General features: G+C 45.7%; 1 protein-coding gene across 1 annotated transcript in view; it reads left to right on the forward strand.

Annotated features, from left to right (window-relative positions):
* Positions 1 to 2595: 2595 nt before the first annotated feature.
* Positions 2596 to 18776, forward strand: part of AFF2 (ALF transcription elongation factor 2) — a 301401-nt gene continuing 285220 nt past the window's right edge. The window contains exon 1 of the mRNA XM_063313787.1: positions 2596 to 2708. Coding sequence (XP_063169857.1) covers positions 2662 to 2708 — 47 coding nt within the window. The 5' untranslated portion in view covers positions 2596 to 2661. The remainder of the gene's footprint in view (positions 2709 to 18776) is intronic.

An 18776-nucleotide genomic window follows, 5' to 3' on the forward strand; every position in this document is an offset into this window, starting at 1 on the left:
ATGGGGCAAACCCACCTTTATTTATTTATTTGATTTATATCATTGCTGTTTTTCCAGAAGCTCAAGGGAGCATATGTAGCACTGCCTCCTACATTTCTTTCCCCACAACAATCCTGTGAGGTAGGTTGGGCTGAGAGGATCTGCTGGCCCACAGTCATGGAGTGAGTTCTATGGCCAAGGATGGATTTAAAGTTGGCTCTAATCCAACAACTTAACCAACTACAACATAGTGGCCCTCTATCAGCTAAAGTGGTACAGGTAGTCCTCACTTAACAACCACAATTGGGATCAGAATTTTGGTTGCTAAGTGAAGCGGTCATTAATGAATCCAACCTGAGTTTATGACTTTTTTTGCGGTGGCTGTTAAGCAATCACTGTAGATGTTAAGCGAACCATGTGGTTGTTAAGCAAATCACACGGTTCTCCATTGATTTTGCTTGCCAGAAGCTGGCCAGGAAGGTCAAAAATGGCGATCATGTGACTGCAGGATGCTGTGGTGGTCATAAATGCAAACCAGTTGCCAAGCACCCAAATTGCGATCACATGACCATGGGGATGCTGTGAAAGTTGTAAGCGTGAGGACCAGTCATAAGTCATTTTTTTCAGCACCTTCATAAGTCCGAACCATGAACGGTTCATGAAAATGAACAGTGAATGGTTGTTAAGCGAGGACTACCTGTAGGACATTATTTTATATTAAACAGGGGTTGTGTTCTTGTAACAAACTGAATCCCAAACTAGCTGATCACAAGTGTCTTGTGTGTTGTTCCAAAATGGTCATTTTGTGCAAACTCAGGAACTTGGGTGAGTGAGAAAACCATATTTTGCAACTCTGTTTCTGGAGTTCCAATTCTACTTAGGTTTTTCAGAAGCATTCTGAAGTCATCACAGAGCAGGGGGGGAAACCATCTTGTGGATGGAGTCTTCAGAAGTTGATCTTCATACATCTAAAGTTTCATGTTCTCCTGATTGTGGTAAATCTCAAAACTTACCACATGAGGGCCTCTCCGGAAGATCTTCTCATCTCTAAGAAAATGACAGATGAAAGCCACAGCCTGGCCAATTGTAACTTGCCATGGACGAATGTCTGAATCCGATCCTAGGGAAGCAAGATTTAAAAGAAAAAAATAAATAAAGGAGTGGATTAAACTACTTCATCCACCCAAATAATCAAGAAATAAACAGATAAGTAAAGCAGTAGACCTTTCTGCGACATTTTGCTGAACTAAATATCCAGAGGAATGAAATGCTGGTTTCTTAAGTACCTGATACATAACCAGAAAAATCCATGTTTAGGTTTAGCAGTTCCCAGTTCTGAAACTGATCAGGCTGTTGAGTTTTTCTGGGTTTCGGATTCCGATGAGACCAAAGTTTCCTTGTGAAAGATTAATTGTGGAGGCTTTGGTAGTTCAGTCACTGCAGAGAAGTGTCCGGACCCCCGGCCAGCTGCGGTCCTTGGTCCCCTCCCCACTCGGCCCATCTTCTGAGGACAATTCTGCTCTGCCAAAGCTGGCCAGAGAGGAGGTGCGCCGGCTGTTGCACAGCCACAGTGGAGCTTGTTTTACCGGGCTTCATGTGCGCTGTGAACGGAACCACGACTGAATCTGTCCATTAACCAGGCAATGATGGTTGATTTAAGAAACCCGAGCTGAACACCCCAACGTGCATTCACATACCCGTTTATCTGGAAGGGGGCACCAGAGGCTCCCGTGTCCTCGGAAGTCCATCCCAAGGGATTCAATGGGACTTCGATTCGAAGTTTTCCTACCCCGCCAGCCAGTCGTTCCAAAGAGGGGGAGCTTCAGCTCCCCGCGCCCCCAGCCAGCAGTGGGACTACAAGCCCCAGAACCCCCATCTAGCAGGGAGGGGAGCGGGTTCTGCTCTTCTGGCCCCCGCTTCCCGAGGCAGCCGGCCTGGGGGAAGGCAGCTCGGACGGGGGGCGAGTTCCTCCCTCGTCTCGGCTCGCTTTGGCGGAGGACCGGCCCGTTTCACACGACGCGGCTTTGTTCCTCCCCGGAGCCTTGGGGAGGAAAGGCGCGGAGCGGGGAAGAATCCTGGAGAGCGGCGCTGCCACCTGGCGCCGCCCCTCGGCCGATGCTGCGGTGGGGTAGGGCCCGGCGAGAGGCGCACGGCCCGGGCGGGCGGGCGGGCGGGCGACGCGTGTCTGCCGTACGTGGGAACGCGCCGCCGCCGCCAAGCTAGCGCTGGGGCCATGCTCCAGCCGCGGCCGCCTCGTCGCGGCTGCCCGTCGCTCCTCCCCTTGTGGTGAGCGGCGAGGCGGCCGCCGTCGCTTGCGCCTCTCCCAGCCAGCCAGCCAGCCAGGCGGCAGGCGGCAGTCCCAGCTCCCGCGAGCAGGAGGAGCGGGCGGCGGCGGCGGCGGCGGCGACCGCCTTCTCGCTCTCTCCTCCCACCGCCGGCCAGTCCTCTCGCAGCGCGGCGGCGGCGGGGCGCAGAGGCAGCCCGGCTCGCCCGCCCGCCCGCCCGCCCGCCAGATGCCTTCCTCCCCCGCCCCTGCCTCCTCTTCCTCCTCCTCCTCCTCCTCCGCCGCCGCCGCTGCCTCCCCGCCGCCGCGGCCGCCGCCGCCACAGCCCTGCCCCGGTGCCTGCTCCTAGCCCGGCGGAGGAGAAGCGGGGGCGGCGCCTGTCTCCGCGGTCGCTCGGTATGGATCTATTCGACTTTTTCAGGGACTGGGATTTGGACCAGCAGTGGTAGGTATTCCCGGCGCCCCCGAGGATGGATGAATTGCGGCTGACACCGCTTTAGGATTAGGATTAGGGTGATGCCCCCTCCCCCGGGGGGCGGGGGGGAGAAGCCACCCCACCCACCCGTCCCCTCGGCTTGCCCGGGCTTCGTCTCGCCGAAGCGAGATTTTAGAAGCCCTTTGTTGCATCCTTCTCTCTCTCTTTCCCCAGCCCCCCACCCGTCCCCCCGCCACCTCCCCCCCCTCGCTTTTATTGGATGTTTGCTTGGCCGGGAAAGAAACTCCAAGGCGGCAGCAGCCCCTCCGTGCCGAGCCGAGCCGAGCCGCGCCGCGCCGCGAGTGGCCGCGTCTCGCAGGATGCCCCAACTTGCAAGTAGTCCCCTTGCGAAGCGGGCGGCCGTTCCCCGGAGAAAGGGGAGGGGGGTTCAGGGACCTTTCCTCCCCCCTCCCCGGTCGCCGTCCAGTGCCCTCCGATCGGCATCCCTCCACCGCCCGTGCGCGCTTGAACCTAAGTTGTGTCTGTCCTCGCGCCTTGGCAACCCGAATAACGCCCCCCTCCCCAAATGAAGGGGAACGGATCCCCCCCATCACCCCGACCCTTGCATTCCCCCCAGGCTGGTTTTACTAAAACGCGCCCTGAAGTGATCGTTGCAAAAACGGTCGGCAGGTTGGTTTGGATGGCTTCTCTTCTTCCGCCCCATCCCCGCTTCCCAGCCTCCTCGCCGGCTCCGAAACGCTCTTTTTGCACTTTAAAAAAGTATTGAAAATACGGAGAGTTTAAAACGGTGCGGGTTTGAGGGGGTGGGGGGAGAAAAATGTGGTTTTGCAAAAATGGTGAACTTTCTCTTCCTACACCCCGCCCCCCCGCCCCGCAAATCGCTGAGCTTAAGTTAAGCCCAGATCTTTCATATCTCAGGATGGTAGCATGCCGCCGTCGCGCCGATCTTGCAAACCGGTTTAAACTCAGAAAAACAGCTTCGGATGCCTCTAAATATTTGGAACGGGCTTTGCCAGTATTTGGGCTCGCTTGATGTTTGACTTTGCCAAGCTAACAAGTGTGTCGTGATTTGTGTTTTCCCCAGGGACTTGGGAAAATAATAATGAGAGTGATAATAAATAATAGTTATAAATAGTATCCAGATCGCGTCCATTCCAGATAGGCTGCAGCTTGTTCACCAAGTTAAATAAATAAATAAGCAAACAGACAGATAGGCGGGGGCTTTTTTTTCCTTTTTTTCTTTTTTGCAAGTCTGCTTTGCGAATGCCTGGAAGGTGTTGGCTAAGGTGTTTTGCTGGAGTTACCCGGTTTAGTTTGTGGAGTTGTTACCAGATGTGAGGGACAATAATCGCGTTTTAAAAAAAGAAAGAAAAGAAAGAAGCCCCTTTGCCTATGAAGATGCTCCTGTTATTTTGCCGAAGGTGCTGTAGCTGCCTGGCTGGGAGATCCCCAAAATGTGTCACGTTTTATTTATTTTATTGTATTTTATTTTTCGCAGCACCTAAGTATCAGCCCTCGGAAACCATAAATTCCTCCGTATCAGAATAATCTCAGTGCAAGCGCAGTGGCTCTGAGGAAGTTTTTATCCGTTCTGTGTAAACCCATCACATTAAGTTGCTTAATAACCACACTGTTGTTACTTAAAAGTAATAATCACAATAAAATTAGCACTCAATTAAATATGCCGCTCCACAATATCTTTACCCTGCCAAACTAATTTATTTTTGCAGACAGCTGATAACCACTGCATTGCTACTCAAACAGTATTTGCATACAATTTGCCTAATTTATGGTGTGGGTAACATCATTAATTTAATAGAAGCTGTTACAACTGAGCATTGGAGGTGTCATCTGAAAAGGAAAGCATGTTGCCTTGTTTATGGAGTCTGACACAGACGGCGAGGATGTATTTTTTAACCGGTCGGGATGGTGAACGCCGAAACGATGCATTGCATGAAAAAGGCAGTTGTCCTTGCCTGGTTTTGCTTTCAGGGATAGAGGTGGTGATGGTTCCTCGCATTATTTGGCCAGATGTAGATGTAGATTGCTTTCTCAACGGCATCTAATCCTTTGGATTAAGGGGAGCTGTTGTGGAATTTTGCCCTTCCGGTTGTCTGTTTCTCAGCATGGAATGCCTCCCTAAATTCTTGGTTTTCTGGGCTGCTGTAAGAGGCAAAATTCTCAGACTGAATCAGCTTGGGTTGGTGGCCCGTTTTGGAGAAAGGAAATCTGCAGCCCTGTGGGTGCAGTGGCTAAGTGGTGGCATCTATCTGACCTTCGCTAAGTTCAGAAAGCTAAATGGGAGCATCCTTTGATGGAAAACCACTTGGAAATCATAGCTGGTTACACTGGGAAGCTGGAAAAAGTATCACAGAAGGCCAACTTCTTGCATATCTTGCTAACCAACCAACATGGACCTGTCCATGAAGGCCCCAGGAGTTGAACTTGACTTGAAAGATGTTAGATTGACCTTACAGGTGTGGAGCATCCACATCCCCACCTGAGTGCCCTAACCAAACCACATTCTTGGGTGATTTGATGTATTTGGTTGAGTCTCTTGGGGCGGAGTACGGCTATTTAAGCCTTCCCAGCTTCATAGCAAGGGGTCCCACTGATTTCCAAAGAACTCTTTCCTAAGCATGGGACGGGGCTGCATTCTCAGGGAAATAACATGAAAAGCTTTAGAGTGTCTGAGCTTTGGGAGATTCACAACCTGACTGGTGCCATGGGAAGCTCTAGAAAATTGTCTTTTGCCAATTGTTAGAGTACCAAGATTCCAGCCTAAAACGGCAGCATAGATTTATGGGCTGAAAACAAAGGAGCCCAGGTGAAACATTGCCAGGGGCTCCGTTTTGGTGGTACATCCATCAGACGTGTAGGTGCCCGGAGAGAAAAGGGCCACTTGGTATCCAGGAATATATACTTTGGTGAAAACTGAGGTTTATTTATTAATTTATTTAATTTGTCCCCACCCATCTCCTCCCAGCAGGGGACCCTGGGCAGTTTACAATAATTGATTAAAACAACAACCATACAATAAAAGTAACATACACAAATATAAAATTACTCTAATAAATAAATATAAATATAAATAAGAGTAAAAAAGTGAAAAAATCCAAGTGGCAGGAGAATCTAAAACAGTCCATGTGTGGGAGGAGTGGTCTATAGCAGCCATCCCCATGTAGATCTATTTCCCTCTCCGCCCCAAGCGAGGCGGCAGAACCGAAAGGCCAGGAGCGATGGGGCCAGTCTCACCTCCAGAGGCAGCATGATCCACAGGGCAGGAGCTGCTGCAGAGAAGGCCCTCTTCCTGGACCCCACCAGACGGAGTTCTCTTACAGACGGGGTCCGCAGCACGCTCTCTGTGCACGATCGGGTGGGACCGGCTGATGTGATGGGGAAGAGGCGGTCCCTCAGGTAGCCTGGCCCCATGCCATGTAGGGCTTTAAAGGTGATAACCAACACCTTGAATTGGACCCGGAAGCAAACTGGCACCCAGTGTAGCTCGAGCAGCAACAGTGTTACATGTGCCCTTCTGGGGGCACCAAAGACAGCCCGCGCGGCCGCATTCTGGACCAGCTGCAGCTTCCGGATACTCTTCAAGGGTAGCCCCATGTTGTCACCTGCTTGGGGCGAAGAGCTAGAGTTTGGGTTTTGCTGGATGGGTGGGTGTTGTGTTGTGTTCTGAAAAGCAGAATATGCAGATAGTCCTTTCTAAATATAACTGACTCTGGGGATGGAAAGTCAACCCTTGCAAGGCTGATGCCTTTGTCACCCGTTGTAGAAGAAAACTCCATTGATATCTGAGGATTGTAGTTTGGTGCAGGTTTCTGCACATACCAGCCTGAAATCACTGGGTGAGAGACACATGCACCTAACAAGGACATAAAGAGATGTTTACTCTGCTGTTCAAATCAGTTTATGCATTTGTGGGATGAACTTCCCCATCTCCAGAACTCTGTTTGATATACGCAGCCTTCTCTCTTAATCTCAAGACAGCCTTCTGAGCTGGGTCAATCCTTTCGTGACGAGGATCTGCATCTGGTTCCTGATGGGCATCAAGGAAGCACAAGGCCCTGCATTAATTTAATATTTGCTTTAGCATTATCACCCGTGAGTTGTATAATGGAGTTTGATGGGATTAGTAAAATTGATCCCTGCTACAAGTTGCTTACAAGGCATGTCGTAGACTGGGATTGGAGATTAAGATTTTGAGAAGGATAAGCAGGCTAAGGCTAAGCCAGTTTAGTCTGGTGTTGAAGGCACCAGGCTAGAATCCAGGAGATGGTGAGTTCTAGTCCCGCTTTAGGCATGAAAGTCACCCAGTTGCTCTCTCTCAGCCCAACCCAATAGCAGGAGGAAGGAGTATTAGTATGTTCCCAGTCTTAGTTATTTATAAAAATAATAAAGGTGGGATAGAAAATCTAAAAAAAAAAAGAGCTTCACAGAAAGCGTCAGTTTGGCAAGGGTTTCAGAAGGAAAGCGAGAGGGAGGTGCAAGGAAATTCAGATGTCAAAAACAATATAATTTATGGGAGCAGAAAAGGTCTGCAGCACATCTAGTTTTTCCCCACACTTTCTACTTCTTACAACTCTGTGGGGTAGGCAGGGTGGAGATGGTTTGATACAAGGCTAGAGAATCATGGCTAATTTGAACCATGGTCTACTTAACCCTATTCTGTTCTGTCACACAGAAGGCTGATGTTTTTCCAAATAAGCATCATCTTTTAATTTCCATCCGTCACAGCAGCCACTCAATCTCCTTGGAAAATCCTGTCAGTGGAAGCCATGGTGATATCCTGTGGGTCATCACACCATCACCCAAAGGATGCCAATGACATCCCTGGCATCATTTGGATGATGGCCTCATCAGACCTGTGATGTCACTTCTCCCTTATCCTCCTGTGCCAACCATATGAGAAATTATAGAGGTTGACTTAAGGATGTCCCAAAATCTAAGCATCAACCAACCGGCAAATAAACTATCCTGCAAATTTTGGATCTCTCACCCCCCCACCCCCCACCCCTTCCTTTGAATGCTTGCATAACATTTGGTGAAAAAAATGAAGGTGAAGGATAAAGGAAAAGAAATGCCAAACATAGTGTTTGAGCAGGAACTGGATTTGGAACAATGAGTCCATGAACACTGGATAAACAAATTATTTCCTTCCAAATGCAATTCCTTGTCAGCAGTATATTGTTGTTGGCTTATCTTGCAGTGCCGTTGTATGGAAAACCAGCTAATATGTTACTGTGCAATCCTGGACAAATTTACTTGGGAGTAAGTCTGATGCAATTTGACAGGCCTTCTAGGAAAAATGGGTCAGTGTTGGAGGATTTAATGATGCTAGAGGATGCAAGAAAATGGAGAACAGCTGTTGCTGGAGTCGTGGACTTCAGCTCCCAGAATTCCCAACTGCTGGCTGTAAATTAAGGAGCAAAAATTGGCAGGCAACAGACCATAACCTTCGTAATGTTAAAATGAATCAAGTTGTTATCTTGAAAGCGAGCATTCTTTGGAGGCATGATTTAAAAAGCAAAGAAGTTGATTTACATAAGGCATCAACAGTAGACCAATTACATCAAACTGAGAAAATAACCATTTATATGAGAAGCTTAAACTCGCTAAATGGGTACATAAATAAAAGGGTCAAGGGGTAGCTGGTGGCCTATAGAGCTGGGAGTAAGCCATCTGCAGACCAGATCATTCTTCTGGGCAAGACCAAAGCCAGCCTTCTTTCCCCACAAGGGTTGGGAACCAAACAGATTTCCTGAACCAGGAATGGGGAATCTGCTTGCTTGTTAGATGAAGTTGAACTGTCCCAGCCACAGCACATTAAGGGAGTGTTCCAATCTCCATTTTTTCCCTACCTGCTGATGCTCAGCTCTAAAGTCTTGATCAGACTGTGATATAAACCTATGTCTATGAAAGATTGGCCTAGGTGCATTGTTTTTATTTTATTTTATTTTATTTTATTTTATTTTATTTTATTTTATTTTATTTTATTTTATTTTATTTTATTTTATTTTATTTTATTTTATTTTATTTTATTTGGCACATGTGAGCTGGGGGTAGCCAAATCTACCCCTTTTGTTCTTGATGGAGAAAGCAAAGTGTTGGGTGCACTTGTCATCATAAACACAAGGGATGCAGAAGCCACTGGAAGTTTGAGTGTGTTTATTTCAGAGATTTATTTACCTTACCAATATTTTCCCCATCCCACCCCATCCCCACAAAATTATTATTGAAGAATCACAGTCCATTTTCCTCTGGATTTATTTGTTTGTTTGTTTGTTTTTATGGAAAAAAGAAAACGCCTTACCAGATTCATTGTATGTGGTTAAAGGATTAAGATCTGTCAAAATAAGCAGCTGAAACTAAGCTAATGAAATAAAATAAAACTGTTTGGTTAGAGGACTGGGGGGATTTGAGTGGGGGAGGAGGAGGTAAGATTATACTGTAACATACTAAATTCTTCCTGGGATTGCAGAGAATGTTGAACCAGAATTGAATCTCGGTGTTTTGTAAATAGGAGATCTTGAGTGCAGCTGACGAGTCAAAATGGCAAAGTTGGTGCAGCAAAAGCTGAAATGTTTTGCTAATGAGTAATCGGAGAAGGTTACAATTCTTAAAAATAGAGAAATCCCAAAGGCCTTTTGCAAAAGACTGAACTATCAAGTGATGTGCCTGCATGTAGGGAGAGGGAATACACTTTTTGGAGGCTTGTTTTGGATGATTTTTTATAGCTGTTGGCTGAGTTATGGGCATGCAATTCCCCATAGAAATTAACAGGAGTATGAAAGCAAAACAAAAGTCTGCTGTCATGCCCCAAGTATTTGCTGCTAGTAGAAATCCACATGGTTTGCATCATGGTCTCGGCATGCTGAATCTGAGCCAAAGGGAAGACCTATGTCTAGATTACCATGGGTAATCTACCCCTCCAGATGTTGTTGGACTACAATTCCCAACATTCTGCAGTGTTGGCCATGCTCTAATGGACATTTGCTAAGAATTGTGGGAGCTGAGGTCCACCCATCTGGAAATTGCCAAGTTTGGGAAATGAACTATTATTTTGACTCCTAATGTGGGCAGCATCAGCCTGAACCAAAACTGTAATTTGCTGGATTCAAATATATTAGGTGAGAAATCATTCATTTCTGCATTCAAAGCAGAATGCAGAGGGTGCCAGCTATGTGCTGGACATGGGTGATATCCTCACAGCAGCAAAACTCAAGTACCCTTGTCAAAATCTTATTCCCATTATCTGCCTCAAAAATGCAAACTTCCTTCTTTGCATCCAGCAGGCAAACACCATTGCAGCAAAGGATTTTCAAACTCTTGATTAAAAGTTTGAAGGTTTATGGGAGGGAGATTTGGGGAGAGGGCAGCAAGAATGAGGTGGAATGGAGTGGAGTGGAGCTTTGAGGTTCTTGAGAACATTCTGAAGGCCCTGCAATGCCTTGATTCGAAACAGTAAATCCAAAAGATAACCTCCATGCACATCCACAAAAATAGAATCTGATGATAAATGTGCTGGTCCTTGACAACTGGTTGCCAATGTCTTTATTGCGATGCCCTAAAATAGTTGGGTGGTTCTTTGTAGTCATTTTTCCAGAAGCCAACACTCACTCCTCTGTTGTGATGGCAGTGATGTCCTAGCACAGCATTTTTCAGCGTGGCTTTCTGAACATATTGGAACTATAGTTCCCAGGGTTCCTAGCCAAAATAACAAATGCCATGTTGGCTGGAAACGCTGTGAATTGCAGTTGCAATACAGCCAGAAAGCTCCAGATTGGGGAATATCTGCCTCATTTCTCATCATTCCCCTGAGGTTGAAATTGGCTGGTTCAATCAGCTTTGACTGAAGATGCCATCACGTTTGTTGGTTGAAGCTTTCCTCCTTTGGGAGTTCTCCCTTTCTTTTTGTTTCTTTGGACCCATGATCCTTGTTTCTTCTCCTGTGGGCTTCCTGGTTTGCTCCATCCAGCCACTTGGCTCCGTCACAAAGACCTTCAGTTAAGAAGTCCTGCTCTTGTGGCAGAAACAGACTGTCATTGATGGAGTTGACAGATTCCTCCTTGGTTTCAGGGACTCATAGTGTGTGAGGTGTATGTGTTAGAACTACAGTATGTTACAAGTTTTGGTCAGCTCAAGCAAATATTTATTTAAAATAGCTACAGCTTCAGTTTACTACAGTGACCAGAAGGAAGCCTGGATAGATAGAGAGATGAAAAAAGAAATACTTGAAAGCTTTTGCTCTTGAAGGACAACTGGTTAATGGTGCTTACTAATCACAAGAGTTGTTTAAATTGTTCTGGTGTCTCTTGGCCACATACTGCCTAACCCTAATTATTTGCAAACTAATGGAGATACCTAGAGATAAAAGGATGACATCAAAAAGGGGGAGAAAGAGAGTAGGGCAAAGGAACACATGTCTTATCAGCAAGGATTAGAAGTCTTTGGCCAACTTTTAAAAAAGCTACAAACTTGAACTGAGAATGAAAGTTGGTCCAGTGGGTAATCCACAGTACAGTCCTTAAAGAAAGTACAGTGAAGCTTATCCCCTAAGACAGAGGCAATCAACCTTGCACTATCCAGATATCTGGGACTATAATTTCCATAACCCACAACCAGCATAGTTTGTAGTCTAGCTTTAGGGAGGTGTAGTCAAGCTGTCTGGATTGTGCAAAATGACTTGTTCCTGCCCTAGCACGTATAGCATGCTTGAGAAGCATGGCTATCTTTTTCTAGGAACAATTAGTTTTGGATTCTGGACAGGTTTAAAATCGGAATGCATACCTGTGGCTTCTGCACCCAGCTCTCTCTTCTATGCTTGGGGAAAATTCTCCTGGACACAGTATGGCATTCTTGTCGTGTCCCCCCCCCCCCCGCTTTTTTTTAGTGACAAAATACTCAAAGGGGCTTATTGTACAAGCTTCTCCCCAGCCATCTGTACCTTCTCTGGCTTTCATACTTCCATGCAGTCTCAAGGAAAGACCTCAGGAGGGATGTCCTCCCCCAAGTCCTTTTTCAAATGAGGAAGTTAGGGCACCCAGGGTGGTGTCAAAGAGATGGGAGAAGGTGGAATGTCTCTCCACATCTGCAGCTTCTTTGATCCCCTCCTTTTTCAAATTGGGACATGCAGGCAGCTAAGGGGGTTTCTGAATTATGGATGGGTGCATCACAGAAAATGGCTTGGCTACAGTTTCCCAAACCCGCTCCACGAATTAAACCTGATTAAAAACAGAGAATTTGAGAGAAATGCTTAAAGGCTCTGAGAATAAGGTAGAAAAAACAGAGACCTCTTCCACCAGGCAAGGAAAAACTTTTAAAAACTGCAAGGACATCTCCCTCCCCTGTAAGTTTTTCCCATCCTACTGGGGGTGGGGGGCGGGGGTGTGTGTGTGTGCCAGGTTGTTTTAAGAACTGATGCAAGAGTTGAGCCATTTTTTTGCAGAGTCTTCAACAAAGGGTCATCCATGGGAGAAGGAATCAACATATTCCAAGGAGGTGCTTTGGAAACCAAAATTAATTTTAAATGTAGATTAGAAGAAAATGTTGACAGCCAAGGCAACTTTACCTCTGCTGATTCATTTATCAGAATACCAGTCAATGATTTTAACCAAGAGCTACATATAACAGGATTCTAATGGGAATCTGCCTATTAATGTTTGATTTATTTCATAAAGTAATTCTCCTTTTCCTTCTCCCTGCTGCCTCCCTTTTTTTTCCTCCTACAGAACTCCACATTAATTTCATACAAATAAAGCAGCAGTCACACTGGATAAAATGGCATGCTGAATAAAGTTGTGATTTTTGTCTGTCTCTCATAATCTGATTTAGCAGTGGATTAAATCTGTTTGAGTAGTTTATTCATAGAAGAAGAAAAAAAGAGATTGTTGGCCAAATGATATCTTTTACATCTGCCACTTTTTATCTTGTTAGGAAAGAGTAATGCCAACCCTTTATCATGTACCCAGTCCCCCATCTCCTGAGTTTAGAAAATATTTTATTTTTTTTTCCTTTTCCATATAATTGTAATGGCTGTGCTAATTTATTAACATTCTATTAATTAATTAATTTATTTATTTATTTATTAACATTCCATTCAAAGATGATTTGACTGAATCTCTGCATGGAATCAACTTTTTAGATCCAATCAGAAAACAGATATCTCCAAATTTATTTAAATAGTTCTACATAGGTGCCGAAACACTCCTCCCCTTACAGTTTGGAAATCAGAGCAGAATCGATCTGATTCAGGGATTCAGTTTCAACATCCAAATCAAATTGGGTTGATTTTCTGAAGTGATCTCAATCCCTGAACTGGATGGATTTTCTTAATCAAATGGATGAGTCCTACTCTGTGTCTTTTGATTAAGGTCAGAACTAATACCAAGTTGTGGGATGCTTTTAAGGTTGAAAATACATACCTTGGGCTGTGGTGGACTAAGGAGACATATGAAGTGAAAGGAAGAACATGGCCCTTGTGCTAATGTAGGGACATATTACCTGAACATTGGCTTCCAGGAGACATCTGGCTGTGAAAAATAGCGTGCTGGATTGGCTGAAGGTATGTAAGCTGATGATCCAATCCAGCATTGCAGCCGGAGAACTCCAAACCAGAAGGATGCAATCTAAAGTTTCAAAATGGCATCTGGTCCCTGACACTCTTGGGTGTGTCCTCCAGGCCTCCAAAAACTGTTACAAGTTCTTTCTGAAAAGTAGCTGTGGATGCACCACATGGTGGCGGAATGCCATGCTCAATCCAGAAAAAGTCATGGGCTTCTGCTGTAGACCCTAGGCTTGATGGTCTTAACAGGGGGTGTTATTAAAAACTAACATCATGAGTATCTGAAATTGAGTGCCTGGCTGCCTGGTGCTCCCTCCTTAAACTGTAACATCAAACTGACTGCTCCTGAGCCTGTGATCTCTGACAGTGTCACTAGCTATGCTTGGACTTGCATCTGCTGTGAAGCTCCAAAGTGTCCATGTCCCTGCCTTCTTAATTTCTTAATTTCTTCTTGTTTGCTGATATGGAAGAAGCCACGGATTCATTCTGCGGGGCCTGCCTTCTGCTAATACTTTCATTGCCCTAATTTCACAGTTTTTTCTAGCATGAAATAAAGTCTATTCATCGTGAAAACATGGTAATGCAATCTATTATAGTCTGATGAGTTTTTTTAAAGCTTCCTGACAAATCCTCTCTTTTGCTTAACCATATTAAACCAATGCAGATGGCATTTGCCAGCCATATAACTCCTGTGAATTGTTTCACTGGCCTGGTTCAGCTAAAGGGACACAGAAATCTTAACTGTTTTTCTAGGTCTGATTCTAAGGAGCAAAAGTAACATCAGATCTGAGCTCCCACTTTGCAGGAGAATACAGATTTGTTCCTTATTCCACAAAAAATTGGCTTCCAACATGGAGCTCAAGGCAGCATACAAGCCTTGGCTTCACACATTGCGCTTTTATTTATTTATTTCATATGGCAAAGCAGAATGCAGCATTGTTGCATAAAAATCACAAAAATATAAAAGTGTATAAAATATAGGACATTGGGACAATGAATTATTTTTAAAACACGCAATACAAATCAGGGACGCGGTGGCGCTGCAGGTTAAACCGCTGAGCTGCCGATCGGAAGGTCGGCGGTTCGAAACCGCGCGGCGGGGTGAGCTCCCGTTGCTCGTCCCAGCTCCTGCTCACCTAGCAGTTCGAAAACATGCAAATGTGAATAGATCAATAGGTACCACTTCGGCGGGAAGGTAATGGCGTTCCGAGTCGTCATGCTGGCCACATGACCCGGAAGTGTCTATGACAACGCCGGCTCCAAGGCTTAGAAACGGAGATGGGCACCGCCCCCTAGAGTCGGACACGACTGGACTTTACGTCAAGGGAAACCTTTACCTTTACCTTTAATACAAATGATGAATAAAATGATGAATAAATTAAGTTATGCATGGACAGTTAGTAAAGTATCTAAGCCTGTGGCCGGATATCTAGATTGTTTAGCCATTGGACAGCAGTGCCCTCGAGATGATGTTGTGCTTGCAGGGATCCAGGGAACCTTCTGAGGGGACATTCTATTCCTATATGATGTAAAGTTTGCGGGACATTCCCACAGTCACAGTTAGGATTGTCAACCAGCCCACATACATGTTTCCAATATCGGCACCTGCCACGATTGGTTCAAATCCGATTAAGCGCAGTCCGTTTTTTCCTTGGGAGATCAAAGCCGTAAGGGCGTTGTGCTGGATCACACACTAAATTAAACAGGTCTGGGTTAGAAGTTGCCCACTCCTGGCACCATGCTGTCTCAATGTCAATGTCAAAGTCTTCTCTGACTAATTGCACTGAGCCCTAGTTTGCTTAACCATGGTTTATTGGATTAAGCCACCACTCCAAGCCATGTGGCTGAAATGGCATAGAAGCATTAGTAATAAATCTTTTTTTTTTTTAAATGGTTGCATGGTTTGTACAACCCTATGGCCATATGCCGTCTGGGTAACAATGAGCCAGTCACTCTCTCTCAGCCCAACCCACCTCAGGGTTGTTGTGGTGGGGAAAATAGGAGACAGGAATATTTTATATATTAAAAAAAGCAGGAGAGGAGGAAGAGGAGGAGGAGGAGGAGGAGGAGGAGGAGTTACAAATCACAGTTACAAATCACAGTAACTGAGTCTATGCATCACACTAAGCAGCAAGGGGATTTTCTCCCAGCCAGCTGGAAGGATGCAGAATACCATCAGATAACATCATGATATTCCCAGAAAGGTTGGGGATAAATTTTTCAGCTCATTTTTTGGCACCTTAGGTACTGTAAGTTTTAAGACTGGGGAAGGAGGCAGGAAGAAAAATTCCTTCCATTTCCACCCTTAACACCAAGGAAGATGTTTGTCAAGACTTTGTATGGTCCCCTGCATTTCCTTGGTAACTGAGAAAAGTTTGGTGGATTTTGTTAGGGAAATTTATAGTTCCAATCGAAGCGAATATTTGTAGCTCAGGGTTGAACTGTGGAGTCCTCGGTGCTCTCTGAGCCTGGTTGTTTTCTTGCAGACGTTTCATTGCCAGACTAGGCAACGTCATCAGTGCTAGAAGGGAGTGGGGCAATGGATTTCAAAATAAAAACAAAAACAGCATTCAATGTTGTTTTGTCCCCAGGGGGACGGGCAAGTATTTTGGAACCAAAGAGACAAAGAGTTCCGTCCTTCTCACTTTAAAGGGAATGGCTTCGCTGGGGTTAACAAAGACCTGCACAGTTGCAGCAAAGAAGTTTAGCGGTGTGTGACCCATAAAATCTTTAGAGTGATCTGTGGACAGATGTTGCACCATAAAATCTGCTGCTTGTCTTAGTAAATGGTCTGGCTAAAGTGACTGCATGGCGTAAGCAAAGGGTGAGTAGATCAGGTCGAAGTTGCAAGAATTGATAACTGCCAGCTTGGCAAGGGGCCAGGCTCACTGATAACATGATCCTGACTTCTAATAAGAGATAAGGCCAACACTGTTTGTCAGAGCACACTTTGCTTTCCAGTTAAACAAGGTAGAGTTCAGTTTTTCATGGTTGTGGGAGATGTTGGTGGGCTTCCATAGGGTCTGTTTCCATAGGAGAGCCAACTTGGGCCATTAACAGCCAGCCTGACTGGATCGTAGATTTGAATTATTACCCATTTCTACAGGTTTCATGGAGGACTGAAGAGAAAGATGCATCCCGTCACAAACCCCACTGTCACTTGTGATAGCTTGCTAAAGTAGGCTAGTCCTCCTGGCCCCTTGTTGAAGCCTGGAGGGGTGGCTAACTTTACACACTGAACCAATGGCCTTGAGTCTTGATTTAAACTGGGACTTCAACTGCTCCTACGCTTCACCCTTTCTGACCGCGTTTTGTTCTTATAGCACTGTGGGACCGCAAGGTGATTGAGCAGCATCCTTCGCTCTCGTTTGCAGATTTAGATATTTAATTGACTTGCAGCTGATTCTGCAGCAAACCTCTGGTGTTCATCTTCCAGATTGCTGAGGAGCTTGGGGGTTGACTGAATAGCTTTGATCTTCAGGACAAGGGCGGGGAGATGCGTGCCAATGCTCGCTTGAGGCTTTGGGTTTAAGAAAAAAATAACAACGAACAAATGAGTACAGCACCAAAATAGCCTCGCTCTTTCTGGCAGGCGTAGCTCTGGCCACCTGTCCCAGAGGAAAGAGGAAGTCGGTGTGTTTTGAACAGATGTGAAACTTTCGGTTGTTCTCTGGGGTGTGCTAACCACAGGTGCACAGCATTTAGGTGAGTGAGGTTGGGTGGTGAAAATGAGGTTTTACATGTCTCTCCAGTATGGGGTGAGTTGGGAGATATATACACACACACACACACACATAACACACACAGAAGCTTGTATGGACAGAGGCTCCTGGCTGAGAGCCAGCCAATCAGCTCCATGCACAGCCAAGCTTTGGTGCTAAATTTGCAGAGCTGTGTTCCCCTCCTGACCTTAGGCCTGTGTTTCTCAGTGTTGGCAACTTTAAGATGTGTGGACTTCAACTCCTGGAATTCTGGGAATTGAAGTCCACACATTTTAAAGTTGCCAATGTTGAGAAACACTGTCTTAGACAGTCCCTGAAGTAAGAAGGTTCACTGGGACAAAATGCAACCAGGCAGCTCCTCATTTTCTTGCGACTATTTCTCTTTTTAAAGCAAGATGAGCTGGGTCATGGGGTAGGAATATCTGTCAGCTTGTTTGTGCTTGGCATTTCCCCCCTTATATATATATTTCTTTCTTTTTCTCCCTAATTGGGAATCAAAAGTTGAAGGGGTTCGTTTAGAAGGGATTCGTTTCCATACATTTCCCTGTGAGACGTGTCGCTCTGCAAAAAGTGAGGTCAGGAATCCCTCGGTGGGTGCGTCTGTGTGTGTTTAGGGAAATTGTAAGAACTTCTTGCATAGAAGACCAGTTATAGGGCTCTTCATGTTTCTTCTCCCTCGTTTCTGGGTTCGCTAATGTGCTGTTTGTTCTAGAGCCTTAGCAAGTGGGAGTTCAAGGGAAGGGACGCTCGGCTTTTTCAAAAGGCATTTAGCGTACGATTACGGCTGTTTGTGCTCCTGTAATTGTGTTTCAAGCTTTCTCAGGACTTAGACAGACCTCAGCGGTCCTGGAGAGCCTCTTCCCTTTGAAACAAACACATGAAAATAACAGCAAAGCAGGAGTAATTATACCACATTGAGACGAGGTGTACAGAGAAGGCAACATTTCGTACGCTTTGCACATTAGGCGGCGATACACAGATTTGCATGGGATGTGACTCTTCAGCAAGGCCAAGGAATTCTTTAGATACTGCTACCTCTCTTACCAGTTCATCCACTGGCACCACTCATAGTGTTACAAGCCCAGCACCTCCTGGATAGGACCAGCTCGGTGCATCCTTCTCAGGCCAATATTCCTACGCCAACAAATTCAGCAACTGCAGACTTTCAAGTAAAAGTTCATTTGGTCTAATAAAGGTATTCTCTCTGTGTCTGTGCCTGTGACTGCATATGAATTTTATTCTTATGGCCAATATGGCTGAGTGTTCATCCCTGCCAACCCATCTGTGTTTTGTTTTTAATTTGTGCAATCTTGGAGCTAGGTCTAATGGGTTACAGCAGTTTCCTTTGGTTCAACTCCCTTAGGCCACTGAAGAACCACATTCTGCCACACAGGACTGTATTTCTCAGCCTTTTTCCACCTGTGGCCCCCCTTCTGACCTTGGTTTTCTCCTCTGGTCCCCCTGTCCAGGTTTCATTACTGGATATGGACATGGGAGAGTAACTGGTACATTTTCTGGCATCAACAAGACAGTATTTGCAGGATAATACAGTTAGATTTTCTGTGGCCCCCTTGGCATGAGCCTGGCCCTCCATTACATGTTTTCACCTGTGACCCCCTTGAGATATCCTAGGGCCCCCAGGGCCATATGGCCTCCAGTTGAGAACCTCTGACATAGGACACTTCTTTTCATTCAGTTGTTCATTGCATAAACTCCTTAGCAAGTGCTTGGGCAGAATTTAATCCCATAAGCATCCTGTAGAAGCTGTAACAATGCCATGTG

Source organism: Candoia aspera, chromosome 12 (genome assembly GCF_035149785.1).
Source record: "Candoia aspera isolate rCanAsp1 chromosome 12, rCanAsp1.hap2, whole genome shotgun sequence".
NCBI classification, from domain to species: domain Eukaryota; kingdom Metazoa; phylum Chordata; class Lepidosauria; order Squamata; family Boidae; genus Candoia; species Candoia aspera.